The 27,195-nt window shown below is 55.5% G+C and overlaps 3 protein-coding genes and 1 pseudogene across 14 annotated transcripts in view; 3 read left to right on the forward strand and 1 right to left on the reverse strand.

Annotated features, from left to right (window-relative positions):
- The first annotated feature begins 226 nt into the window (after nucleotides 1-226).
- Nucleotides 227-1,485, forward strand: LOC101702736 (SH2/SH3 adapter protein Nck1 pseudogene; annotated as a pseudogene).
- Nucleotides 1,485-4,749, forward strand: Znf414 (zinc finger protein 414). Its single transcript, XM_013065831.3, has 8 exons — nucleotides 1,485-1,634; nucleotides 2,009-2,142; nucleotides 2,242-2,551; nucleotides 2,769-2,876; nucleotides 2,984-3,089; nucleotides 3,452-3,795; nucleotides 3,871-3,921; nucleotides 4,322-4,749. Exons 2-8 carry the CDS (start codon nucleotides 2,074-2,076, stop codon nucleotides 4,660-4,662), a joined length of 1,329 nt encoding a protein of 442 aa, XP_012921285.1. The 5' UTR covers nucleotides 1,485-1,634; nucleotides 2,009-2,073; the 3' UTR covers nucleotides 4,663-4,749.
- A 1,592-nt stretch (nucleotides 4,750-6,341) lies between these two features.
- Nucleotides 6,342-14,606, forward strand: Pram1 (PML-RARA regulated adaptor molecule 1). Of its 4 annotated transcripts, none has more exons than XM_013065843.3 (10): nucleotides 6,345-7,605; nucleotides 9,855-11,148; nucleotides 11,237-11,312; nucleotides 11,384-11,460; nucleotides 13,582-13,639; nucleotides 13,745-13,853; nucleotides 13,939-14,101; nucleotides 14,195-14,228; nucleotides 14,309-14,349; nucleotides 14,458-14,606. In XM_013065843.3, the coding sequence occupies exons 1-10, from the start codon at nucleotides 7,603-7,605 to the stop codon at nucleotides 14,493-14,495; spliced, it is 1,893 nt and encodes a 630-aa protein (XP_012921297.1). In that variant the 5' UTR covers nucleotides 6,345-7,602; the 3' UTR covers nucleotides 14,496-14,606. The 4 variants fall into 4 exon arrangements, with proteins under 4 accessions (XP_021100876.1, XP_021100875.1, XP_012921297.1 ...); XM_021245218.2 differs by having other exon boundaries at nucleotides 6,346-7,605; nucleotides 13,736-13,853; XM_021245217.2 differs by having other exon boundaries at nucleotides 6,342-7,605; nucleotides 13,939-14,228.
- Nucleotides 14,607-15,284: 678 nt separating this feature from the next.
- Hnrnpm (heterogeneous nuclear ribonucleoprotein M) overlaps nucleotides 15,285-27,195 on the reverse strand; it is a 43,390-nt gene continuing 31,479 nt past the window's right edge. For 4 of the 9 annotated variants that reach the window (XM_087201798.1, XM_087201799.1, XM_087201796.1 and 1 more), the window contains 4 exons: nucleotides 20,882-20,935; nucleotides 17,940-18,742; nucleotides 17,230-17,281; nucleotides 15,285-15,707 (listed from right to left, as the gene is read on the reverse strand). In XM_087201798.1, the coding sequence (XP_087057924.1) occupies nucleotides 15,544-15,707; nucleotides 17,230-17,281; nucleotides 17,940-18,742; nucleotides 20,882-20,935 (1,073 nt within the window). In that variant the 3' untranslated portion in view covers nucleotides 15,285-15,543. Of the gene's footprint in view, nucleotides 15,708-17,229; nucleotides 17,282-17,939; nucleotides 18,743-20,881; nucleotides 20,936-24,138; nucleotides 24,238-27,195 lie in introns of all 9 variants that reach the window. The other 5 variants (XM_087201794.1, XM_087201792.1, XM_087201791.1 and 2 more) reach the window with 2 other exon arrangements.

Here is a 27,195-nt window from a genome sequence, read left to right on the forward strand (position 1 = left end):
GAAAAACAAACAAACAAAAGCCCTAAAAACCATCAGTTTGTTTCCTGCACTTGGCTATTACAACAGACCTATTCCAACTGCAGAACTAAGTGCCCCCCAAAAATCTGATGACTGGACACACCCACCCCTCTCCCAAGAGCTGCAGGTGGTGGAGCGCAGACCTCAGCCATAACTAAGGCTGGAGCCACCTGGCCTCAGCATAGGGAAGTGCTGAAACTGTTGAAAAATGGCAGAAGTGGTGGTAGTAGCCAAAATTGACTATGTGGCGCAACAAGAACAAGAGCTGGACATCAAGAAGAATGAGAGTTTATGGCTTCTGGGTGATTCTAAGTCCTGGCAGCGAGTTAGAAATTCCATGAATAAAACAGGTTTTGCGCCTTCTAATCATGTGGAAAGGAAAAACAGTGCTCCGAAAGCGTCTATTGTAAAAAACCTAAAGGATACCTTAGGCATTGGAAAAGTGAACAAAAAAACCCCTAGTGTTCCAGATTCTGAATCTCCTGCAGATGACAGTTTTGTTAACCCAGGGGAACATCTTTATGACCTCAACATGCCTGCCTATGTGAAATTTAACTACATGGCTGAGAGAGGATGAACTATTGATGATAAAAGGTACAAGAATGAACGTCATGGAGGGACTGGGGATTTAGCTCAGTGGTTTTGCCGCCTGCTGCGCAAGCGCAAAGAACCCAGTTCGATCCCCGGTACCAAAAAAAAAAAAAAAAGAATGAATGTCATGGAGAAATACAGCGATGGGTGGTGGCAGGGTAGCTACAATGGACACAGTGGATGGTTCCCTTCAAACTGTGTTCCTGAAGAAGGCGACAGTCCTTTGGGTGACCATGTGAGCTCACTGTCAGAGAAATTAGCAGCACCTGTCAGTAACCTAAATATTGGGGAAGTGTTGCATATGGTACAGGCTCTTTGCCCATTCTTTACTCCATCCAATGATGAAGAACTTAATTTTGAGAAAGGCGATGTAATGGATGTTATTGAAAAGCCAGAAAATGACCCGGAATGGTGGAAATGCAGGAAGATCAATGGGATGGTTAGCATTATGCAGAATAATCCACTAACTTCAGGTTTCAACTATCACCTCCACAGTGTGCTTATATTAGGCCTTCACTTACTGGAAAGTCTACTGGCAATCCTTGGCATTATGGTACAGTCAACAGACATCAAGCAGAATTTAATTTTAAAAAAAGAAAATCTGACGACTGTTGCCATTAATTTCCTCCAAAAAGATGACCCAATCAAAAAGGGGGGGGGACCCTGCTGTGTAGCGCCCTCCGAGGGTTGGTGATGGGATTCGGAGAAAAGCGGCTAAGAGTGCCCACTTTGCAGACGAGGACACGAGGCCCGGAGAGAGCCCTCTGCCGGATCTCTGCGCCCTGCAGCTGCCCCTAGCTTGCAGGTCCAGCCAGGCGTCCCCTCCGTGGTCCTGGAGGGGCCGAGTCTCAGGCCCCGCCCCGTCTCGTAGCGTCACGTGCAGGCTCCGCCCCTGCTCTCGCGAGAGCTGAGAGGCAGACAATGGCGTGGATGTGAACCCGATCCCACATCGCCGAGAAGTCGCCGCCACCTGACCCGGAGCCACCGGAGCCGCAGGAGCAAGAGGTCGAGCAGAGTGGAAGATGGTGAGCGCGGCGTCCGGGATGCGGGCGCGGCGGAGCAGCGGGGATTGGCAAGGAGCTGCCCTATCTGTGTGTAGAACCTCCAGCCGACCCCGCCCCCACATCCGGGCACCCGCCTGCCTTGGGCTGTCAGTCCGCGAACGTCCCCACTTCCGGGCCGCCCTGGGTTGGGCCACGCCCACCGGGTTCGGGCTCCGCCCCTAAGCCACACACCCGGGCCCTTAGTACCTCCAAATTGGTCTGCATAGCCCGAGCCCGGCGGAGATATCCCCATCATAATACAGCCCGCTTCTGGCCCCTGTCGCCCCCCAGTCCAGAGCCCCGTCTTCCTAGTCTTGGCCCCGCCCTCCTAATGTTGACCACGCCCACCGCCCTAGGCCACGCCCCTGCCCTTTTGGCGCCTTCCTCCTCCCCAAGTTGGACGGGGCGATGCTTCTCTCACATGCGTGACTGCCGGCAGATAACCTCTCCTGCGACTTGGGAGGCAGGAACTCTACCCTCCCTCTCGCTGGTGACTCAGATTGCGGGGTGACTGGGTGATGTCTGGGGGCTGAGGATTGAGGAATGCAAGCCCAGAACACAGATTGGCCCTTTCCACCTGTTCCACCAGGAGGAGGAGGAACCCTCGCAGCCCAGTCCGGACATGCTGGCCCCTGCAGAGCCCAGCTCCAATGAGACCGAAAAGGAGGTGTTGTCTCCGGTTGTGGCTGCTTTTGCCACCTCCATGGAGGAGGAGCTTGGCCCTGACCGAGCAGCCACACCCCCGGTGTGGGAATGTGGAGGGCCTGGAGGGACACAGCAGGGTGCCTCCCAGGCCTCAGACAGCTGCCAGCCTGACCCAGAAGCCAGCCCCGCCCCGCCCAGCACAGTCTCCGGAACCAGTGAGGACCTGCGCCCTCCCAAACGACGCCCACCGCCAGGTGACAGCAGTGGGAGTGAGGGGCACAGAGTGACTCCAGGCCTGGGGCCCATCTAGATGGATGTCACCCTCTGCTGAGTGCCAGTGCATGCCAGGCTGTGGCTCCAGTGAAGAGCCAGACTAATCCAGGCCCTGCTCCGTCAGCCGAGGCTGGTGGGAGGCTTGTGCAGAGGCCTGGTGCAGCGCCGTGACCCCACCCCATTCTGTGTGTTCTGCAGGGACGCAAATACCCTGCTCCAGCCCTGGCTGCTTCCTCAGTTTCCCCAGTGTTCGTGACCTGGCGCAGCATCTCCGTACCCACTGCCCGCCCACCCAGTCCTTAGAAGGTAGGGCCAGGGTTGGTGAGGGGGCAGGTTAGGGTGGGAGGCGAACAGAGCCCTCAGGGCCAGCCTCCTTGACCCCACTCCATCCCTCTGCCCTTCACCCCTGCCAGGTAAGCTCTTCCGCTGCTCCGCCCTGAGCTGCACAGAGAGCTTCCCCAGCATGCAGGAGCTGGTGGCCCATGGCAAGCTGCATTACAAGCCCAATCGCTACTTCAAGTGAGACCCCGGTTACCCCACACTGTGTGTGTGGGGCCCAGACCTTTATGCTTTCTACTCAGGGGTGGGCGTGGCCTCGGGTAAGCCCCTCCCTTCCGCGCGCTGGGGACCGACTGGAGCCCAGAGCCAGTCGGGGAATCTTGCGGGCCGGCCGAGCTCGGGACAGGTGAGGCGTACGTGGTTAGGACTGCACCCAGCCCGCTTCTGAACTTAACAGTGGAAAACCAGACTTCATTCTGCGTCTTCCTAGGCCTGTCAACTGGAAGGGAGGGCGACTTGGGCCCAGACTCCCCACGTTCGCGCGAAGGGGCCCCCTTCCTCCTGGCCCGGGAGCCTCAGCCCAGTCCTGTGCCCGCCCCCAGGTGTGAGAACTGCCTCCTGCGCTTCCGCACGCACCGCTCGCTCTTCAAGCACCTGCATGTTTGCGCAGAGCATGCTCAGAGCCCGGCCGCGCCGCCGCCCCCCGCCCTGGACAAGGAGCCCCCAGCACCTGAGCGCCCCTCGGAGTCTGACCCCGCGTCGGCGGCCGGCCTGCCGTTCCCGCTGCTCGAGCCCTTCACAACCCCCTCCTCTGTACCCACTGGGTCCTTCCTACCCTACTTGAACCCCGCGCCCTTTGGCCTAAGTCCCCCACGCCTGCGCCCCTTCCTGGCCACCGCTCCCGGGCCACCAGCCTCCAGCGCCGCTGTCTGGAAAAAGAGCCAAGGTGAGTGTGGGGGCGGGGCCCGCGGGTGGGCTGGGGGCGGGGCCTGACCCTGACCTTGACCCTCCCCTCCTACAGGTGCTGGCGGCAGCCCCCGAAGACCGCAGGGCGGCTCCGATGCGCCCTCAGGTGCGTGCAGGTGACCACCAGGGCGGGGTGGAGGGACTTTCTTTCCCATGGATGCTGGCAGGGCAGCAGTGCCCGCCCTTAAAATATAAGATTTTGCCTTTAAAACCACTGGCCCCTGCGCCTTCCTCTGCGCCGGCTTTCCGCGTAAAACTCGCGCCCCCTCACAACCGTCCTCCCCCCTGCAGTAGTCGGGGATGGGAATGGAGGATTCGCGTGAGGCTAAGTTTAGTGCCCTCGAGGACAGGGACCAGAAGAAGCAGGTCCGACCGGCCCGATCCCCCCACATTCCACCTGGGCGCCCGGAGCCGAAGGGGAGGCGGGGAGAGGTCCGGCGCCCACCCGTGCCGGACGGGTCCCCGGGGTGGCGCGCAGGACTGACGGCCCGCCTGCCTGCCCGCAGCGCACGCGGCCCCGAGCCGCATCGTGTGGGAGCACACGCGCGGCCGCTACTCGTGCATGCAGTGCGCCTTCTCCACGGCCTCGCGGCCCGCCATGACCCTGCACCTACAGGACCACCGCCCCGGCGCCCCCGCAGCCCTGCCGCCCGGGCCGCCGCGCCCCGACGCCCCGGCGGGTAAGGCCGAGGGACGCGCACGGGGAGAGGGCGGGGAGCCGGAGGCCAGGGGCGGGGCCGACGCTCCAGCGCCCCCTGCTCTGCCCCACCCGGACCCCACCCCGCTTGCGCCTAAGGTGTCGCAGCTGATGTCCGAGGGGGAGCGTCCGGTTTTCTCACTGCTTTGAACTGCACCGACCCCTGGCTTTGGGATGGGTGGGGCGGAGATTTTTGTAATCTGAGGAGGAGGACAATAAAGGAGGCGCGATGAGCCAGCCTGTGCTGTGTCTGGGTCCCTTGCCCTCCAATGCGCAGTGAGCTGGTGCCTGGCGGGCCTGAGGCGACCACACCGTCGGAGATGCACCTCCAGGTGGCTCTGTGCACGCGCACAGAACCTGTCCCCCGCCCCATGTACCCTGTCACCTCAACACTGTGGCCCCCAATGCCACCCTACCCACCACAGTGGGGCCCGGGGTCGGGCTAGGGTGTGGCTCAGCTGAACACCGGTCCTGAGAAATTTCAGGGCTGGCCTGGCAGGAGTCACACGGGAAGGAGTAGCTTTAGGGATGATTGGGGTCGGGTTTAAAACTCCAGTGGCAAGCTAGCTCTGGCCCCGGCTGGCTGGGCCCCTGGGCATAGAGACAGACGCCCCTCGCGAGCAGCTTTACCTTCTGCATCTGGCTCCTTTAGATCCTCTTTGGCCCCGCGGTCCTTCTGGGGACCCTGCCTGCCCATCCCCCGTGGGAACGTCCCTGGAAACAAGGCCTCTTCCGCTAGTGCGGTCCTGCACCCTTCCTCCAGTGACTGCCCTCTCAGGAGCCGCCAGGCGCCCTCTCGAGCCTCCCCACCCCTCAGGGCCACACTGACTCTCCCTCCTCATCCTCCTCTTTCTCCTGCTCTGTCCTTCTGACGGACACAGGCACCAGCTTCTCTTGAGAAGGGCAGGAGGGTGACCCTGGCCCCTTCAGACCTGAGCCACCTGAGCCCCAGGCCTGCTGCTGGCCTGCCCTGTCCGCCGTGACCCGGGGCCTCGGGGGGCCCAGCGAGGCCCCCCCTCTGCCAGCGCCTCAAACCGGCTCCATTAGCACCCTGCCCTGTCCGAAACACGTCCTGCCCTCACTGCCTCTCCTCGCACCTCCAGCCTTTGTCCCTGGGAGACCTTACCGCCCCCAAGGCCTCTTCTGTGCTCCCCCAGCCCCAGCCAAGCGGGTACCCCAAAGAGACACCTCCCCCTGCCTGCCAGTCAGAGAAGGCTCAAAGCCCTGGATCCTCCCCAGCCCCGGCTCCGCCAGCAGGGGGCGCCCGAGGGTGCCAGGGACTGCAGGGCCCACAGGCTGGGCGGCCCTGGAGGCTTGGCTGCTGGTGCGCTTGTCCCGCTCGGCAGTTTGTCGCCGGTGGTTACCGGCTCAGTGACCCCAGGCGTGGCTGGGAGAAGAGTCGTGGTCCCCTGCTCCTGAGCGCGGCTCTCGACTGCCCCACATTCACTTTGGGCTTCCGGTTCTCTTCTGGGTGGAGCCACCTGGTCAAGGCCACCCCATGGCCCAGCGACCCGGCCCAGAGCCGCCGGGAAGACGCCAAAGACAGAAAGGGAAGAAGGCGGCCCCGCCCCCTGGCAGCCTCAGTCTTGCGAGCTCAAGGGGCGGGACTAAGGCCGGACGTCCACACCCAGTGGCCAGTCCAGGAGTCTCTGGAGCCCCCAGCTGTGGCTGATCCTTAGCTTGCCTTAATTGAGGGCCTACTGTGTGTTCTCGGTCACTACATGACTGTTCTTTTACACACACACCCTATTACCATGATCCTGGAAATGCAGAAAGGACCCAGCCCTGGTCATCCCTGACCCCTTACCCTCATTTAAAGGTAGACTTGCTTGGGACAATGGTGCACACCTGTGATCCCAGCACTTGGGAGGCTGAGGCAGGAAGATCGCCACGAGTTCGAGGCTGGCCTGGGCTCCACAGTGTTTAAGGCCAGCCTGGACTACATAGTGAGACCCTGTCTCAAAAATAAACTCACGAGCCAGGGATTTAGTTCAGTGACATCGCGCCTACTTCACAAGCATGAGGTCCTGAGTTCAATCCCCTGAGTTTTTTCAGTACTGAAAAAAAATCACAAAAGCTCACAGGGCTGCTTCCGAGGGTCATCTGTGGTTCTTGCTACTCCAAGCGTGGTCCACGCACCAGCAGCCTGGATCCTGCCTGAACCAGACCCTGCACTTCACCGGTCTCAGGTAACTCTGGGGCTGCTAGAGTATTTGGCTGTGCACTGGAATCACCTACCAGGGTCTAAAAAACTCCCCTTAATCAGGCCACACCCCAGCCCGACTGAGCCAGAGTCTGTCTGCAAACTGCTCAGGTGACTGCCATGTGTGGCCAAAGAGAATCAGGGCTCTGCACTCTCCTGGGTATTTCTCCCTTCACCTGCTGTGGCCAAGGCCACTGATTTCCTGCGGACAGAGCCCTGTGGTCAGGGCTCACCCCGGTCTCGTGGCCTTCCTCCCCCTGTACCTGTCTCCGCTTCCCTCCTGCCCTGTCTTTGGCTTCCTCCCTACCACCTCCAGCCACAGAAAACTCAGGGTGTCCTCGGGAGCAAGGTCTCTGACACCCCCAAATCTGCAGTCCTAGCCAAGTCCTCTGCCCTGGCTGCTGCTGGCAGGTGGACATCTGTCCCCTCAACAGGGAAGTCCTGCCAAGAGCCAGAGGTGTTGAAACAGACGGATGGGGCAACCCAGCAGGCAGATGTGGCCTCGCCATCCCACCAGCCCCCGCCAGACCTGGTCTCCCCACTGAGAGCTCCGTGTCCTGCGGCTGCCTCTTTGCTGGCCGGTCACCAGGGCCTGGCACTCAAGTCTGGAGGGCACGGAGTAAAGGAGAGAGAGGAGTCAAGAAGCCAGTGATAACTACAGACCGAGGCCCAAAGCCCAGGGACAGGACCTGAAGAGGGACAGAAGTGCCCCGCAGGGTCTGGGGACAGGCCAGGGCTGTCTCCCTCTCCACCTCCTCTCCTTCCTCCTCCGCCCTCCCCACCCCAACGGCGGCCCCAACCTTGAGTGGAGAAGCTGCAGTTACTTCCTGAAGGCAGCACACGCTGTGAGGGGCCCACTCAGCCCGTGGCCCATCCTGCCTGCAGCCATGGTGAGTCCCCAAGCCCTGGGAGAGGGCAGGGCCACAGCAGGGGCTCATTATCAGGCCTGTGCCAGGGGTGGGCACAGTGGCCTGGGAAACCAGGCAGGGAAACAGGGATGGCCCGCGTGGAGGTGGCAAGGTGGGAGCAGGCAGGGCGCAGACTCAGGCGGGGGCCAACGGGCCTGGGAGGCAGGTGGCACTGCTCGAAACGATCCCATCCCCCAGGGCAGCAGAACAGCGACCTGACCTGGGAAGAGGCAGCTGGGGGAGAGCAGAAGCTTTCTGTGGGTTGACTAAGTGGGTCACACTCCGCTGACCGCCCCACCAGGCAAAGCAGTGACCTGCTCACCCTGACTTCAACCCACCCACAGGCACATCCGGCCTCAGGCAGCATCACCGCCTTTCGGGGCTAGAACCCCCGGGGTGGACATGGAAGTGGGGCACAGCCCGGACAGGGGCCCCAGGGTCCTGCTCTTTGACAGCCGCTTGGAGCTGACCTGGTCTTGGGCATCTGCCAGCACCCGTGCCCCATGGCACACGGCCACCTTCGAGGGCACCTGGGACATTGTGGGCGTGCCCAGGTGCTGTGTGCCCAACAGGTGCCCGTGGGAAGCCCCTGCCTTCTGGTCCTTATGGCTGCTGTTGACTATGAGCCTCCTGACTGGCAGCTCAAGTGTCGGGGACCTGTGAGGGCTGGGGCCTGCCCACGTCATCTCCAGGTCTGCGTCTGGGACTGTCAGACCAAGCGTTTGCCTTTGGGTTTTGGGGGTTTGTTTTGTTTTTGAGACAGTCTCTCGCTATATAGTTCAGGCTGCCCTTGAACTCACTAAGTTGTCCAGGCTGGTCCTGAACTTACAACGATCCTCCTGCCTCAGCCTCCTGAGTGCTGGGATGACAGGCACACAGCACCACGCCTGGCCCATATATTCTTTATATCTGTGAGTACTTACCAAGCACCTGCTATGTGCCACACACTGCAAGGTCAGCAATGAATGAGCGAAATCCTTTCCCTGCAGCAGCTGAGGAGTGGCCCTGGGGGTGTGTACGTATGCAGAGAAAAAAACAAATTTCAAAAACTCGGAGGTGTGGTGGAGCTCCATGGGAGAGCACTTCTCTGGCCTGCACAAAGCCCCGAGTTCCGGCAACAAAATAAATACCCAAGCCAGTCGAGACATTAAAAACATACAAATGGGCCAGGGATTTAGCACAATGGTTCTGCCGCCTGCCTTGCAAGCGAAAGGTTCCTAGTTTGATCCTTGGTACCAAAAAACAAAACAAAACAAAAACCTACAAGTAAGAAGTTTGACTTATAATAGTCTGGCCTCGAAGGGCTCTCTGACAAAGGAGATACTGGCTCGGAGGGCGGGGGGGCTGGAGATGGAACAGACCCAGACAGTGGGGGGAGCGTGTGCTGGTGACCGGGAGGACGGGGAGACTTGGTGATTAGGGCCCTCATGAGACTTCCCTGGGGAGACGGGAACCCTTAGGCAGTTGTGAGCAGGGGCTCAGCAGGCTTCTTCCAGCCTTAGTGGGGCAAACAGAGCGAGGCTGGGACTGAGGGGTAAGCAGACCAGAGGAGCCTGTTACTGTAACCCGGGCAGGAGGCGGGGTTCCCCCGGCTGGGGTGACAGTGGCGGAGGTAGTGAGAAGTGGTTGGATACCGGATGTATTTTGAAATTGGAACAGAAAGGACTGGGGGGATGTGGGGCAGGGGTGACATGCGGTGGGGGGGGGGCATGAGGATGCTAGGAGGACGACTGAGGGCTGCAGGGAGAGACCCCCAGCTCAGGCCCTGCTGGAGGTGAGGTTGGACATGGACGTGGACGTGGATGTGGACAAGTCCCAGGGATGTGGTTTCCAGAACCTGGGGGGAAGGGGTCTCAGCCAAAAACAGAAGCAGAGGGCCGGGGATTTTGCTCAGTGGTTTCGCTGCCTGCTGCGCAAGCGCAAGGACCCGAGTTCAATCCCTGGTACCAAAAAAAAAAAAACAAAAAAGAAAAAGTATGATAAATTTAAAATATTCAAAGCTAAAATTTGGGCCGGGGATTTAGCTCAGTGGTTCTGCCACCTGCCTTGCAAGTGCAAGGACCGGAGTTCGATCCTTGGTACCAAAGGAAAAAAAAAAAAGAAAAGAAAGAAAACCAAAACCAGAAGCAGGACCTGAGGTCAGGGACAGGGCGCAGGGAGCACAGTGGTCTGGGGGAGGAGGTGGTGGGTCTGCGACTGTGTGCAGAGCCCACTGTCACTGTGTGCCCTAGGAGAGCCACCAGGACTTCCGGAGCCTCCAAGCCAAGTTCCAGGCCTCTCGGGCAGAGTCCAGTGAACTCCCCCCAAAACCCCCAAAGCCGGAAGTTAACAAACTTCTGAAGAAGCTCCCGCAGCTGGAGCCGAGCGAGCAGCCGAAGCAGCTCCCACAGCCTCAGTTTGCCAGTCTGCCCCAGAAGCTCTCCCAGCCCGAGTTCACTGATCCCCCCCAAAAGCCATCCAAACCTGAGTTCGGTGATCTCTCCAAGAAGCGTCCTCAGCTTGAGGCCAGTCCCTTTCCCAGGAAGCACCCCCAGCCTGAGGTCAGGAACCCTGCCAGGTCCCCCTCAGAGCCCAAACCCAATGTGGTCCCCAAGAAATTCCAGCAGCTGGAGTCCAGCGAGGGCCCCCCAAGGTCCTTGCTGACCGGGCTCGGTACCTTGCCCAAGAAGCCCCCGCAGCCTGAGTTCAGTGTATACCCCAGGAAGCCCCCGAAGCTCCCAGTCAGTGGCCTCCCTGGGAAGTCCTCACCGCAGCCCGAGTTCAGTGAGGTCCCCCAAGTGTCCCCCTCAAAGCCTGGGTCCACTGAGCCCTGTCCCCTCTCCCCAAAGCCTGACTTCGGCACCTTTCCCAGGAAGCCCCTGCGGCCTCAGGCTGGCGCTCCCCCTAAGAGATCCCTCCCGCAGCCTGAGTTCAGTGAGGTCCCCATGCAGTCCCCTTCAAAGCCCGAGTCTGAGTTACAAAAGCCCCACTCCCCCAAGCCAGGCTTCAGTGCGTTTCCCAAGAAGGCCCTGAAGCTGGAGTTTGGTGACCTCACTAGGACGTCCTCAGAGCCGGAAGTCAGCGTGCTTCCCAAGAGGTCACAGCGGCCTGAGTTCAAGGCCCTTTCCAAAAAGCCCCCGCAGCCTGAGCTGGGTGGCCTCCCCAGAACATCCTCCGTGCCCGAGTTCAGTGTGCTCCCCAGGAAGTTCTCCCAGCCTGAGTGCAGGGGGCCACCCCGCAAGTTCTCCCAGCCAGAGCCCCATGCTCTGCCCAAGCAGCCTGAGCTTTTCCCAGGTCTCCCTAGAAAGAGCCCACTTCCGGGCTCGGTGTCTGAGAGCTCAGTGCCAGCAGCTGTCGTGGGCTCTGGGCAGCTTGGAGCTGCTAGGGCGCCCCGCTGGAAGTCTGAAGACCTCCAAGGCCGCCAGCCACCCCCTCGGAGGCCTCTGCCCCCAGCCAGCAGCCTGGGGCCCCCTCCAGCCAAGCCCCCGCTTCCCCCAGGCCCCCTGGACGTCCAGAGCTTTTGGAGGCTCCCGGCAGCAGGCACAGGTGGGTCGAGTGTGCAGCACAGGCAAGGATGGAGGGGCTGAGGTGCCAAGGCAGCGCCACCTCCTCCCTGCGCACCCTGTCCCCACAGGCGTGCGGAGGACTCGCTCTTCTGCCGGGATGTACTTCCAGGCCCTCCAGGCTCGACAGGCTGAACCATTCCCACAGTGAGTGTGGGGAGGAGAGGGCTGGGCACAGGCGTGGGCAGACGGGGCTCTCATGCTGGGTGTCCCTGCAGGGACCCGGACGAGATCTACGAGATGTGTGACGAAGGGGAGCCCACGGAGGACCCCAGCCCTAGACCCAGGGCCAGAGGTTTGTTGGTGGCCTGGCCAGGCCATAAAGCAGACGCTGCCAGGGCAATTTCCTGCCACAATCGTGGCATAAGGCCCAGACAGTGCTGGATGAACCGTGAGAGAGGACATCCCAGAGGCTGACAAGCAGCGAGGAGGCTGTGGCAGGCAGTGGTGTGGCCGGGGGTGGTGGCAGGAGCGTGGACGGCAGTGGAAGAACCCAGCCTTCAAAGACGGCTGGCGGGACTCAGCGTGTGTGGAGCCAAGGCTGGATGAGGCCCACTTGGCACCTAGTGCTGGACCGCACGGCAGAGCCATCCAGGGCTAGGGACCCGACGGCAGGTTCCATGAGGACCTGTGCACCCCAGGTGCTGAGGGGATGTCCTGCAGGGCTCAGCAGGCAGGCACAAGCTGGAGTGGCAGTGGCAGGGAAGGACCTTTGTCTTCCTTCTCCCCGGCCTCTGACCTGGAGCACTGGGAGAGGACCCAGCAGGCCTGCACCCCAGGCTGGCTCCAGGACAGGTTGGAGCTGCCCTGCAAGTATGTACTGGATGCACAGCCCCTGACCCCATGCAGTGCCACCTCCACTTCCCCAGTGCAGCAGCCCAGAGCACTGGGGCTCCAGCCAGGTCCTCTCTGCGCAGGCCATGCCCACCTTTCTGTGGTGGGGCTTCCTGCAGGGGAGTGGGTGTGGCCTTTAGTGGGCTCCAGCTCTCCCCCATCCACCCCAGAGGTCCTGATACAGGGTTCCCAGTCCCTACTCCTCCTAGCCCCTTCCACTTCTGGGCTATCCATCCCCAGGGGCTGCTTGCAACACCTCCTTAGCACACAGCTTCCTGCCAAGGCCCCTCCTGCTTCCGCCGCAGGGAGGCTCTGCTGCCTGGGTCTGGGGACTGCTCTTGGGGGGCATGGGCTGTGGGGAGAGGGGCTCTTCCTAGGCCCGGCCACTTCCTTTCTAGCTTCCCTGTGGGCTTTCTCCACATACCTCCCCTGTGCAGACAGGCCCTCTCCAGCTGCCAGCTGTTCAAAATCCAGATCAAATACCATGTGCACCGGGTCCCCCCACTGGCAGGGCAGGCTGGGCCTCCCTTGGCACAGGCCCAGCTCCCCTCCACAGCTGGTGCCGCCTCTGTGGCTCCTGGGGCCGAGGAAGCTTGAGGGAGGCAGGCTGCAAGCAGGGCCTTGGCTGCTCCTGTGAGTGACCAGCCAGAGTCAAGGCAGCCTGATGGGACAGCCAGTGGTGGGCCAGTGTTCCTGGTGGGACCCACGATGGACGGCACCACCCAGACTGTGAGGCCGAGCTCAGCACTGGCATGGGGAGTGGGAACTGCCAACAGCCCTCAGTGGGCTGCCTGGTGTCCAGAGCGACACTTCAGGTCACCCAGAGGCTAAATCGGGGACTCGACTCAGGCCCTTCACTCACCCCGGGTTCGGGGCTCACAGCCGGCAGGAGGTGGCACAGGGTGCCTGACACAGGCGTCCTGAGACGCTCCCGTCCCCCTCCCTCCAGGCTGGTCACCAGCCAGCCCATCCTGCTCAGAGGCAGGCTTTGGTTGCCTCTAGAGAATGCTCGTCTTTGCTTCTGTTTTTTGACCCCAATCTTCCAATCCCCAACCTGCGCTTAGAATGCATAAATGAAATGGTCTCCAAAGCCTACAAATAGAGCTGGGCGTGGTGGCACACATCTGTCATCGTCCAAGGCCAGCCTTGGCTACATAGTGAGTTCGAGGCCAGCCTGGACTACATAGCAGTGAGACCCTGTCCCACCCTACCCCAAAGCCAAAAAAACAAAGCCTACAAATCCACCATTCAACAGCTGGATGGGTGGACAGGCTGCTCAACGTATTTGAGCCTTTCATTTCCTCACCAGCCAGCTGGGGATGAATGTCACCTACAGACATGAATTAAAATGGTACAGCAGTTTCCCGCCAGGCTAGCATGAGGAGGAGTTATGGAAACAAAGGCAGCCTGCTAGAATGAGGAGGCCCTGACAAGGGCACAAGGACCAGGGAGGCAGCAGGCAGGGCAGGACGGGACCTGGCTAGATTTGAGCTGGTTAGGGGAGGCTCCTTCCCCCAAGGCCACCAGGGTGGAGCAGCTGAGCGAGGTCCCTGCCCTGACTCAGCCGCATGACTGCCCTCAGATGAAGTGTGGTCTACTCAGCAAGACACCAGGAAGCCACCACAAGATCCAGAACTCAGGTACCACAGGTCGCAGGGGGCGGGACAGGGTGGTCCAAGCGCACAGGGAACTGTGAAGGCAGACCCCGGACACTCCTAAGTTCCCCCAATTCCTAGGGGGGCCAGGAAGGAGAACAGCCCCCAGCCACAGCAGGTGCCATCCACGGACCCAAAGGTGCTGAAGCAGATGAGGAAGGCGGAGAAGGCAGAGAGGGAGTTCCGGAAGAAGTTCAAGGTGGGGCACAACAGTCCCAACCTCAAAAGGCACGGTTCAAGGGGACGGCTGAGAAAAGCCCTAAACAGCTCCCCTCCCACTCCAGTTTGAGGGGGAGATTGTGATTCACACGAGGATGATGATCGACCCCAACGCCAAGACCCGTCGTGGGGGTGGCAAGCACCTGGGGATCCGGCGCGGAGAGATCCTGGAGGTCATTGAGTTCACCAACAAGGATGAGATGCTATGCCGGGACCCCAAGGGCAAGTGTGAGTGGGCCTGGCTTGGAGGCCCCAGGGGTGGGGGCGGGGTGGGGTGCCCCCCCAGTGGAGGACCCACTGTGCCCAGCTCTTCCCTTGCAGATGGCTATGTGCCCAGGACAGCGCTCCTTCCCCTGTGAGTGCTGGCTCTGCCTGGGGGAGGGAGGTGAGCCGAGCGCGCCCCGTGCTGACCCAGCTGTGCTTGTTCTCTGCTAGGGAAACGGAGGTGTATGACGACGTTGACGTCGGCATCTGGGGTACGTAGATGCTCAGGTCCACCTCGAAGGGACCACAGTGACTCCCAGGGGCTGCTTGCTGTTGTACCTCTGGGAGAGGAATCACCGCAAGTCACCCTCCAATCACAGATCCTCTAGAGAACCAACCATTTCCTCGGGGACAGTGAGGACTGCTCAAGGGCCCAGCAAGCCAGCTGCTATCCTGGAGCCCTGAGCCCAGCCTGGCAGAAAGAGCTGCCCAGCACATGTGAGACCACATAAACCTCTCTTTAAAGTAACCCCTCTTCTTGACTTTCTTTCCCTGCTGACAGGCACACACAGCACTGTGTACCTGTGGGGTCAATCCCAGCCCAGTTCCATGGTCTCACCCTGTAGTTATGGAAAAAAGGAAGCCGCCTGCCAGTGTGGGAAGGGCTGGGTAGCAGGATGCACCTCACACAGGACAGGCAGCAGTCAGAGCCCCTCGGAAGCTGTCCCTTCTGACCACCAAGTGGCCCTGGGGGAACCCTTCAGTGGCAGTGGGATGAGGACTCTGACAGAGCCAGGGATCCAGGTCAGCCTGAACCTCTGCCAGGGCCAGATACTCAGAACCGGCACACTGCTCCTCCGTCTGTATAGGGGGAAAAGCCAAGCTGGAGGTGACCCTGACACATGTCCTGTGCCCTGCAGGATAAAGTCACAAGGGAGGCAGGACAGCTTCTGGGACTGCTCCACACTGCGAATACTCTGTTCTCAGTGCTGGGGAAGGCAAGCCCCTCAAAACGAGGTTTCCACCAAGGTGTTTCCTGAGGTGGCAGGGCCCTGATCTTCTATTCCCAGGGACCACAGACAAACAACGACAGAGGGAAGATCCCTAGTATCATGGCTCTTGGGGAAGAGAAAGAGGAAGGCCCAGTGGCTCTGGCTTCCAAACCCTCAGATGGCCACCCCACAACACACACGCAAAAGCAAGCCGCTTTCAGGAACTGGTATTTATTATCAAAGTCATATTCGATGTCAACAAGATGCCACAACTACAAAAAAAATTGCGCACATTGCAATCTCAATGCAAACAGTCAAATGGAACCCCAGTCGTTAAAAAAGTAATTCAAATTACCCCAAAAAGCAACTGAATTTTTTAAACATCTTTATACATCCAGCCAACAAACTAAAATGGTTAACAAGAAAAAATACAAATTCAGAGGTCTGGTATTGATGTTTAAAAAAGGCAACTGCTTAAGCATTTCTATCGATCCGAACATCGATCTCTCGGCCACTCAGCTTCATGCCATTCATCATCCGGCAGGCCCTCTCCGCCACCTCTGGTGACTCAAACTTAACCACTCCGCACCCCTTGGACTTCCCGTTCTCCATCTTGATGTCAGCATACAGCACATGGCCTGGCACAGGGAGGAAGAAGAGACCAACTCATCAGGCAAACCCAGAGCTCAGCCTCAGCCCGGCTCCACTCAGTCCAGATCACCTGTTGGATTTTGTGAGTCGAAAAGGAGAGCGCAAATTCAGAACACCACAGCCAGAGCTGGCGACTACACCCTTGGCCACATTGCCATTGCTCTGTCAGTAGGACGGAAGTCTCAGTGTGCTTCTGCTAACCGTTCTGGAGGCCTCAAATGCCAGGCTTTACAAAAACAAGGGGCAGTCGAAGCCAACTGTACAAGCCAATTTCAGAGGCTTTATTTTCCCCAAGTCACCACCCCAACTCACAGAAGCACTGCCAGTGCCGCTCAGTGGCAGCCAAGGTCCTGGCGAGCGGGCAGCTTACGTGCACCAAGCACCTGCCAAGCACCCAGGTATGTGCCAGACACCACGGGAGGGGCCTAAGGGGAGGCCAGAGGCCAACCGAGAGCCAAGACTGAGAGAGCAGCAGTGCTAGGGACCCGCAGTTCCGCAGCCAGTAACTGTCCAGGGTGGGGACAACACCCAGGTTGCCTCACAGTGCCACTGTGAGAACCTCGAGCAGATCATCACCAAGAGACACAGTCCCGCCAGTGACAGCACCACCAGAGCACTAGGAGCGAAGGTGCAGCCGGGGAAGAGGGGCAGGGGCCAAGTCCTCAGAGGGCCTGTCAATTTGGACTTCCTCAGGGTGAGGGGGTGGCTTGATCCAATCTGGCTTTTCCAACTATCTACCATGATGTGGAAACTGCAGAGTGGGGAGAGGAAAGACAGGCAAAGAAGTGCCTCTGTCTCCGCTCACTCCCAGAGAAAACCCCAGGGAAGCAGCAGTGCAATCAACCATGCACCACTCCTGAGACAGGAACGGTGAGAACAGATGAGGCCCTGACTCAGCAGCCCCAGACCTCAAGTTTAGGGTTGATGGAGCTGGAAAGGACAGGGGTGCGGGGTGGCAGGAGACAGCTCTCCATGGAGGGCAAGGAAAGAATTTTTTGGCCACAAGGCGGATCTAAGAAGAGGTGGCTGGAGTGCCAGGAAACACTACCACCAGGGACCATCCTCACCCTCACCCTCACCCAGACACCGCAATATCACCCAGGGCACCTGCTGGGCACACGAGTGCTCTGTGGCACCGAGCTAGCTGTGCTGTGAGGAGAGCAACCTTGTCTGGGATGTATTTAGTTTTGTATCTTAGAAGCTACGTGACCTTAGGGAAGGTGACTTTACCTGACTCATCTGTCAAGGGGGTCAGCCCTACCCCCTCTTCAAAACTCTAGAAGGAAAAGGGGAAGCTAAGGAGAAAATGGAAAATACAGGCAGAAAATATCTGACACATACTGGGACTCAACACCTGCCTGAGCATCCGCAGAAGCAGAACAATGGCAAGGCCCATCAGTCCTCTAGAGCTGACGGACAAGACTAGGAAGGAAGATCTACTGCTTGACTCCATGGCACCACCGAGCCACGACACAGGAAGCACCTAGAGAGCCTTTCTCAGACACTTACCACACTCGTTGAATTTGTCCTTTAGCATCTTCCAAGTAAAATCAAATGGGAGCTGAGGGGAAAAAATGGTAGACTAATGTACAACTCTGCCAAGTCTTAATGCACAAACATCACAGCACTCTGCATAGGAAATCCCTGGGGGCAGGGACGTGGCTCATGTGGCCCACTCCACTGGTGAAGCTCTGGGATACAGCCCCAGCAACACACACACACAAAATGTATCACGCACAGTAGCTGGCTGTTCCCTAGTTGAGGAAATCAACCTCAAGTGAACACCTCTATCTGGAATGCGCTCTGAAGGGCCCTCACTGTGGCTCTATCTCTAGTCCACTCTCTCCAGCATGTTCACATGGGGAGTAGAACACGTGGGATGAGGGGCCAAGGCAGGCAGCCCACAAACTCAGAGGCTAAGTTGTTACAGATAATTTAGTTATAGACACATTCTCTGAATCACCATGCCAAGACTCGGGTGCCCAAGCCAAGGGATGGGAAACCAGAGTCAGCTCAGCCTGCTGCTCGGTCTGACACAGAGGAGAAGCTCAGGTAATCACAGACCACTGCTCCTGCTCTGCCCTCAGCTTCCCTCCTCATCCCCAGCAGTGGACTTGGGAGAGGGTCACGGTGTGCACTCCCCTGCTCCCTACCATTCAGTCCACCAATCTCCTCCCCTGTCCCTAACACCGCCCAGGAGTTCCTGAAGAGCCACTTACATTTCTCACAAATATCTGGCAGGCCTTCCTGGCCACCCCAGGAGCATGGCCTCCAGCTCCACCAAAGGAACCTGCGAAGCTTCCTCCAAAGTTTCCACGTTCCATCTCGATGGCGCGATCAAAGCTGGCACCACCAGCGCCACCCATGGCCAGGCCCATGCGCTCAATGCCAGCGCCCAGGGCTGGGCCCATGGCAGGGCCCATGCGCTCCAGGCTGTTGGCGCCCATGCGCTCCAGGCCCATGCGCTCCAGGCTGTTGGCGCCCATGCGCTCCAGGCCCATGCGCTCCAGGTTGTTGGCGCCCATGCGCTCCAGGCCGGTGGCCATGCGATCCATCACGGGGCCCATGCGCTCCAGGCCGGCCCCCATGCCTGCGGGCACCATGCGCTCCATGCCCAGGCCCATGCGCTCGATGGCAGGGCCCATGCGCTCCACACCAGAGCCCATGCGCTCAATGGTTTGGCCCACACGGTCGATGGGCGCGGCCATGCGCTCCAGGCCGAAACCCATGCCGGCCCCCATGCGCTCAACACCAGAGCCGATGCGCTCCATGGTTTGGCCCATTCGCTCAATGCTGGAGGCCATGTGGTCGAGGCCCAGTGGGCCCATGCGCTCGATCCCAGAGCCCATGCGCTCAACAGAGCCCATGCGGTCCATGACCAGGCCCATGCGCTCGATCTCAGAGCCCACGCGATCCATGCCGTGGCCCAGGCCTGCGCCCATGCGTTCCATGCCGGCACCCCCAATGCGGTCAATGCCAGGGCCCATCCTCTCAATCCCAGGGACGCTGCCTCCACCTCCACCTGGAAGAGGCACATAAAACACGAGAATGTCAGGACACAAATGTGTGCACACTATGCCACGCCTAGGCACTTCCATTCACAAGCTCAACCAGATACCAAAAATTCAGCCCAATAAACTGGTAATTCATTAAGACAACCCCTCACAGGTTGACAAATGCTAACAAAATGTAAAATGGTGTTATGGCTTAAACCAAAAGTGTCCCCCAAAGCCTCCTGCACTCAGATGCAGGGCTGGCAGAATGTGGCTGGATAGAGGAGCCAATGCACTGGACTCATCAGGAGGCAAGGCCTGACTGGAAAAGATGGTCACTGGGGAGCGTGACCTGGAAGGGGGCACAGGGTTTGCTCCCTTCTGTTTCCTGACCATTATGATATTATTAGCTGGTTTCTCCCACCCAGACCCTTCAGCCATGACCTTGGGACTTGAAACTGGGCAACTATGGACTAAAAGCATGAGCCAAAATAAACCTCTCCTCTTTAAATTTGTGTCAGGTACTGTATCTTAGTGATAAGGAAAGTGACTTAGACACACAGAGACAATTCAAAGTCACTCAACAAATTTTCTCCTCTCCTGACTTGTCCCTCTGGATGCCCTCTGGGTAGCCAGTCTGGCTACATTTCCTTAGCACTTACAGAGCATAGAGAAGAGACTACACTGCTGTGTAATCAAGCAGAGATAAAAGAAATCAAACACAAACACCAATATAGATCCTGGGTATGAAGGCACACAGCTGGCATTCCGTGGGATCTTACTCCAGAGGGGACACTGCCAACTGACTTGTGTCTAGGTTTGCAGGCCCAGGAAGGAAGATGCTGACAGCTCTGCAGGGCGACTCGAATAGCCCAGGTGAGTAGCAGTTAACAATGCCTTTGCCTGTGGCTTTTGCAACTCTGCACAGGGAGAATCTGTTTTTCCTGTGTGGAGCTCGAAAATCCTTCCAAGCTCCAACCTCCCACCTCTGAAAACAGGTGTTGCCCAGGCCATGGCCAATCCACTACTGACCCAGGCAGCCCAATCCAAATACAAATTCAGGACAAAAAATCTTGGCAGTTTCTATAGCTAAGGCTGTGACCTGGCATAAGGAACCCCACCTCCACGTGCCCATTTCCTCAGCTCAACATTAGTGTCATACAAAGTGGCCAAAAATAAGCACAACTTTAAGAACATTACTTTCAGAGCGGAAATGGCTCAGAAACTATCAAGCTTCCTCATATTATAAGACAAAAAGGTGCTTGCCTGATAGCAGCAGGAATGAGGTTAGCACCCAATGCCAACAGCAGCAGAAGAGTGCCCAATGGAGCTCTGCAACCAGCGCCCTGAAACGCCCACCAAGTGGGGACACCAGACAATGCCCAGCCCCTCAGCCCTGAAGAGAAAATGGGCTGAAAACGCAGTGAGCTCTAAATGCCTGCAGAAGTGTGCACTCCCTGCAAGGTGTATACCAGAATATTTACAACACTCATAAATGGGTAGTGAGTCTGAAGGTAGTGTCTACTCTCTGCAGCATTTTCTGAATTTTTGTAATGAGTAGATGTGCACATTTTAATTATTGTAATTAACAACATTAATTGAACAAAATAATGAGTTTCTCTGTGATATTTTCATCCAAGCATATTCTGTACTTTGATCATAACCACCATCCCTACTACCTTCTCTTTCACTTCTGCCACCCTCCCTCCCCAACAATCCCCTTGGACTTCCATGGATTTTCCCACATATGCAAATTTTAGTAAGCATTTGTTATGTATTAGGTAGTGTACTTTCAGGTTCAGTCAGGTACAGCAAACATTTACTTTAGGAATGTTTAATTTTAGGGTATGGAAAACAAGAAAGTCCCAACCTGCATGAGTACTACTGCTAACTTATGTTAAGTACTCTTTCAGTGCACTGGCTCATTTTCCGTTCACAACGACCCTCTGAGCTAGGTACTATTCCATCCCCATTTATAGGCCAGTAGTACAAAAACAGAGGTTCAGTAACTTGCCACATGTCACACAGCTAGGAAGAGGCAGAGGTGGCTCCCACCCTGGGCAGACTGTAAGAGCCCATGTTGTCACTATATGTTCACTCGTATTCTGTTCTCCCCCGTGATAACAGACTGTTCTAAAAATCAAAACAATGAACTAAGCGTTTCCTACCTCCTCCCTGCTTTGCAATGATCTCTCCTCTCTTCAGTGCATTACTTAGGATTTCTAAGGAAATCAGGAAAAAAAAATAATTAGCCAAATTTTTCTATGGCAATAGAAACTTGCTCATTACAGATTCCAAAATAAAAATACTAATAATTTTTTTCCAAAAAAGAAAAAGATAAAGGGAAAAGGGGAGGGGTTTGAGAAAAATACACACAGACAAGATCATTTTATAGACAACTGAAGTTCCATGATGAGTCGCAATGCTAGCTCCAGAGTCTGAGGCCCATTTGGAAGGTCACCTGTGAATGCATCCAGCAGAGCGAGTAATCGTGTGCGTCTGTGAGCTACCCTCAGGAAGTCAGGGCAAGACAGGGCCCCTCAGCCCTTGTGCCCAGCCATTTTCCAGAGCTGGTCCAGACCTTTAGTCCTGAGGCTTCCCCATCTCACCCGAGCAGGAAACTAAGGTCTTTCTGGGAGATTCCTGTTTCAGAAGACTGAAGCCTTCATGCATCTGCTCAGCACTTCTGATCACACGGCTGGAGCTATCACAACCTGAAGGTGAAAGCTGGAAGCTTCTGTGCCCACTGCTGGGAGTATTCACCTGTATTCAGCGACCTGACCGTGCCAACCCCACCCGAAATGAGTCAGGAGTGATGGTGACAAAGTGACAGGTGAAGCTTCAGGAAAATAAACACACCCAGCACATTCAACTGTTCTAGTAGGAAAGACTATCCTTGCTGGCCAACAGTTCATCCAAACTGCCTTAAAGTTTGTCTAAATCAGTCACTGATGTCGCCTTTTAAAGTTTCTCTTCAATCTTTTTTCAATGGGAGAAAACGTACTCAATTTCTGTAACCCTAAACTGCACCAGCAATGTGGAAGCGGCCTCAAAGTGCTTCTCACGCTACCATCACAGCCACAAAGCAATTTAAACTGACCCAGAGGCTGTTTCTTGAGCTCCACCTAGAGGGAGGAAGGGGGAAAATACACCAAGAAACAACGGACTTCCAACCTGCCTGGAACTACACTAGCCTGCTCAGCATGTCATACCTAGGCTCACTTTGCTTTCCCACGACAGCACATAGATCAAGCCATTCCCTGGAAGAGCTTTAAATCAACACACCATATATTTGAAGAAAAAGCGCCAAATTCTTCCCTTAGGCATTCACGCCTACCCCTCCCCACCCGGCCTGAGCTGGTTCTGCCCAGTGTGCTTGGCATACCTGTGGCCTGCGCCACACTGCGTGGGTCCCCACTCCTCAAACACTGTCCCCACTGCAGTCGAGAGAGATGCTTTGCCAGTGCTAATATACCTCACATGCTGCTTGTGCAGCTGCCAGAGGGCCTAGGAATCGCTGTCTCTACATAACTCCCTCCCTAGCCCACTGCCAAGCACCAACTCTGGTTCTTGCCTGGGCCACGCGGAGTCTCATCTCTTTGGCTGTGCCACACCCTTCAGGGTCAAGAGCCACAGACCTATCTCTGTCTTTAAAGGACCAAGTCCAGTTGTTTGTACAAAGATCTACTGCTATGATATGAGCAGGGACACTGAACAGGAAGGTGCTACAGAAAGTAGCCCTGATTGTTCAATTCTCAATGACAGACCACAAGGAAAAAAAAGAGAATGAGAAATGAATCCAAAATCAAACCAGTCAACTACCAACTTAAATATTCCATTTGCGACAAAGACCATCTTACTACCTTGGGTCTGGTCACAAGGGGTAGCAAGTAATTCTAGACAGAGGCCTGCACAGCCCTAATCAATCAGAAGGGGTGCTTTCCATGACCAAACAGCAGGGGACAGTGTCCATTCAGGCCAACTTCCTACTACCACATGCAGTAGCACCCTCGGCAAGGAGCCCATGTCCACTCATGCAGCACTTCAAGGCCTGGGACGAGGCTCTCAGCCTTATCACAGCCCTGAGATGTGCCACAGACTGGCAATGATGGAAAACTAGGAGCAAGAAAAACTACAGGTGTAAAGTCACAGGTCATCTTGCTCCTGCCAAGCACTTGAGGCTTAATGACAGTAAGTCTTCAAAATACTTTTTTTCAAAAACTCTACTATTCCAAGACACAAAATGAAGCCAGTCATGGCAACAGGATAACCTTTAACTAACCTAGCTGGTCATACACAGATATAAACTTACGTCCCAAATTCGAAAGCTCTAGAACAATATAGAATAAAGTGACAGGTAGAGCAAGCAAGTCCAGAAAGAGTAGATCTTCACTAGCAGCCTACTAAGACACACACACACACACACACACACACACACACACACACACACACACACACACACACACACACACACACACACGCTCATGGTCAGGGGAAAAAAAGAAACGTAAGTCTCCACCAAGCAACAGGTCACTCTGGGAAACAGACAGATCCTGAATTCAGAAAAAACACTAGAGACAGCCCGAAGAGGGAAGGTGCTGAGCTGAAGGGTTAATCTGAAGACAGTCTTTCCAGGGAGTCCTAAACCCTAAGAACACAGCTAACATCAACTGGATGTGAAAAGCTTAGAACCGGATCCCCAGCCACAGGCATCCCATGGGGACAGAAGCTAAGAGGCCTAGGCTCTGGGAGCAGGTGTTCCTGCACAGAACAAGGCAGGCGGAGGTGGGACAGGTTCCCATGCTAAGATGCCTCTGAAGGACCAAGAATGGTCAATCTCCTTGCTCCCACGGAGCAAGGAGAATTCAGCTGACAAGATTTTCAGAATCATCTGCACTTTAAATAGAAAAAGAAGTTATCTAAGATAAAGAAACTATTTTGCCATCTACTTCAAATTGAATAAATAATTTCTCTGCACTGAGACAAGGCTCCAATCCTGAAGGCCTTCCAATGTCAGAAAGCTTTCCTGGTCCACCTAGATTCCTTCCAAAGCCACTAGAGCAAGCATCTGACTCCATCCTGCGAACCACAGCATCACAGGTCCTGGAGGAGTGAGAGCCCTGCCGATTCAGCAGAACCTTGCAAAGCTCTGCCAGAGCTAGAAAGCCAACAAGGTGATAGAAACGCAGCAGTTTTAATCTCCACACCATGCCAAAACTTTACATCAGTTCTTTAAAAAGATGCCGAAGAAAAAGTTCTTTTCATGCCAATAACTTCACAGAACAAAACACAATTTTTTAAAGCCTAAGGAAAACCAACAGATTTTGCCTGAAAAAAGAAGCCCTGACATTAGGCTGAGTGAGCCCTGGCAGCCTGAAGCTCAGGGAGTAGACCCCGCCCAGGTGGGGCCACAGGGCCATCTTACCCATTCCTCTGCCAAGAGGCTCTCCAAAGCTTCGAGATATGCCCATCTCATTTCTGGCAATGTCTCTCTCAAATCTTCCACCCATGCCACGTTCCATTTCTGCGGAAAAAAATATTACCCTAGGCCTTTTCAGAAATAAGCATTATGCTTCACCTATTATCCCCACCCAAAAAAACAACTACAGATACACAACAGCCACCACCAAGTCAGAGTGTAACTTTCCAAAAGGAAACCCTTATTCCTTGAAAATGAAAGCCACCGCAAGCAAATCCCTCCAACAACCCACCTCCAGTCCATTAGGAAGAATCAACTTACAACTTCTACTGTAGCCATACAGCAGGCGCACCACGCACTCACAGCCACCGTACCTGGTGGGTCACTTGCAAGGCACAACAGGTCAAAGGCAGGCCACAGAGGAGCCTGCTGATGTACTGAGCACTTAACTCATGCTGAGTCCTCAAACCACTTCCACACCTGCATTACCTGCTGCCATCACCACGGTCTGCTGAAGATGCAGCAAAGGCTGCTCTAATATAAATCAACACTCACAGAAATGTGCCTACATATAGGCTTGTTCTCAAACTGCATTATGGGTACCATCTATGTCATGGGATTCTGGCAGCTTCTCTCATCATTTTTTCACAATGTCATTCAAAAACAGAGCTCTGAGTTTCTGTGGAGAAAAGGCCCTCACAACTGCCACCTGCTCGAAAAAGCCTTCCATGACTTCCATCACATTCCTGGAGCTCTCCCATGAAGGACTCAAATGTGTATCACACCTTGTCTCTGCCCCTACTGAGAGGTCTCTGAGGAATCTAGCATTATGTATTAATATTAATCTCACTCCTTAGAAATACAGCAGTACCTCAATTCACGAACTTATTTTGTTCTATGATTCTGGAAAGATGGACACATTTGTGTTTGTGTGGGAAAGATGGCTGCGGTCATGTTTATCACCTGATGCAGAGTTTGCAAACCAAAATGTTCATAAACTGAGACACTGCTGTATCAGATAAAAGAGGTACAGTGTAATGGCCACTTTTTATTGTACAACTACAAAAAAATGATTGTATGCAGCCCACAACCCTATGCTTTCAACAAAGTTAAAAGAATTAGAGATGTGGAAACAGACTCAGGGCGGCTTTGTAAATTGCCAAGGACTCCAGCAACTGCACTGACTTCTTGTCTGAATCAACCCAAGAGAACTCCAGGCCTTGCTCTCTGTTGGACAAGTCTCCGACGCATGCAAGCCTGTGGGTGGCGGGCAAGCGTCACTCAGTTGAAAGGAATGGTCAAACACATCCTAGAATGAGTGGCATCATCACGAAGCTGCTGCTCTCTTTAATTCCATGGTAAGTCTGTGAAGGCCACACCCCCCTCCTCAGATAAGACATCATAAGCAGGCCCTCATGAGCATGTTCTCAACCGTCAACAGGGCCCCACAGTCCAGGGGATCCTATGAAAACTCCAATCTATTAAAAAAAAATTTTTTTCCATTGTCGAATATTAAATCAATCTTTGACACACGATAATCACTTTAAAATGTTTGCAGCCATTCTCTGTCAAGATCTGACCTATACAGACTGATTCACTGGCCCTGAAAATGTCAGTCTAACGTTGGCACCGGGCCACAATGGATGCATTATGACTGAAGTACAAAACATCTGTATCAGGTTGGTTTTTTTTTTTTTGGTACTGGAGATCGAACTTAGGTCCTTGCGCTTGTGCAGCAGGTGGCGAAACCACTGAACTATATCCCCGGCCCCTATATCAGTTTTGTATGTGGTTTAAACCTTCCTCAGACATAGTACCCAAGGCTCTAACCTCATTCCACCCAAATGAGAACCCAGATCCAGTGTGAGGAAGTCCGAATTCCCTCCTTGATGACAGACAGGATACTGAATACCTACAGCTGAGGACATCTGCGAACAGCAGAACAAACTCCACCCTTGGTTCTCCAAGAGCACTGGCTCAGGCCTTAACTACCGGGTTGCAGCACCCAGTTTACCAAGGACTTTGTCACAAGCTCAGCAGCTTCCAGCACCACCCCACCCGTTTCATCTACTTCTAAACTGTAACATCATCACTGCTCAGAGCAACCCGTCACTCCTTTCTACTGACTGATCAGTTCTGAACTGACCAAGCCAGACTTCCCAAACTTTCACTTTCTACTCACACCCAGGAAATACAAGAACAGCAGGCAAACCTGAAAGCACTGATCTCTGCCTTTGCATCACTAACTAATGGTGATGACCTTCATCTTCTAGAACGAGGCACCAGGAAGAAGGCAAAAAGCCCCAGCCCCTTAACTATACTCCAGAAACAGAGCAGTCTATCCCTCAGAACACCCTCCTTTCAAGCCAACACAGTTAACAGCGATCCTGGTAAGACGCTTGCTCACATCATACTATTTGCACATTACTGCACAAAAGGAAGGAAACATTTAAACACAAATCCTCAACAGTGTCCCATTTCAGAGTTTATATATAAAACAGCAACTTCCCAGCAGGTGGGGGTCAAAGAGTCAACCAGAATTTGGAGGATTTCAGAAAGACAAACTTCCGACTGGGTTTTTAGCACTGGGCTGATGCTGTGCTGGAGGCAATTCTAAGAGATGATGTGAAGAGCCAGACTCTGGAGCCAACCTGGGTTCACATCCAGGCACCACCATTTACCAGCCACGTGACCTTAGGCAAGTCACTCTCTGTGCCTCAGTTTCCCATAAACTGGGGAGAACAGTACCTACATGTCCTGTGGTTCTTGCAAGGACCTAACAGAGTAAGACACTATTGTTACAGTTAGTTGTTATCACTGCACTCCTGTCAAGCAGTTGGGAGGATTAAGAGTTGAATGGTAGCACACCAGAATTTGTTATGCAAATACTAAATTAAAGGAATGGATAGTTTTTTATTAATATTCTCTTGCCCATAACTCCTGAGTCTTGAAGAAGATAATCAAGAACGTCTCACCCATGGCTGGGTGTGGTGGTACACACCTGTGATCCTGGCCTTCTGGGAGACAGAGGCAGGAGGATCTTAAGTTCTAGCCCACCCTGAG

Source organism: Heterocephalus glaber, unplaced genomic scaffold, assembly GCF_053883595.1.
Source record: "Heterocephalus glaber isolate CG9 unplaced genomic scaffold, H.glaber_assembly_v1.0 deba00001761, whole genome shotgun sequence".
Classification (NCBI taxonomy): domain Eukaryota; kingdom Metazoa; phylum Chordata; class Mammalia; order Rodentia; family Bathyergidae; genus Heterocephalus; species Heterocephalus glaber.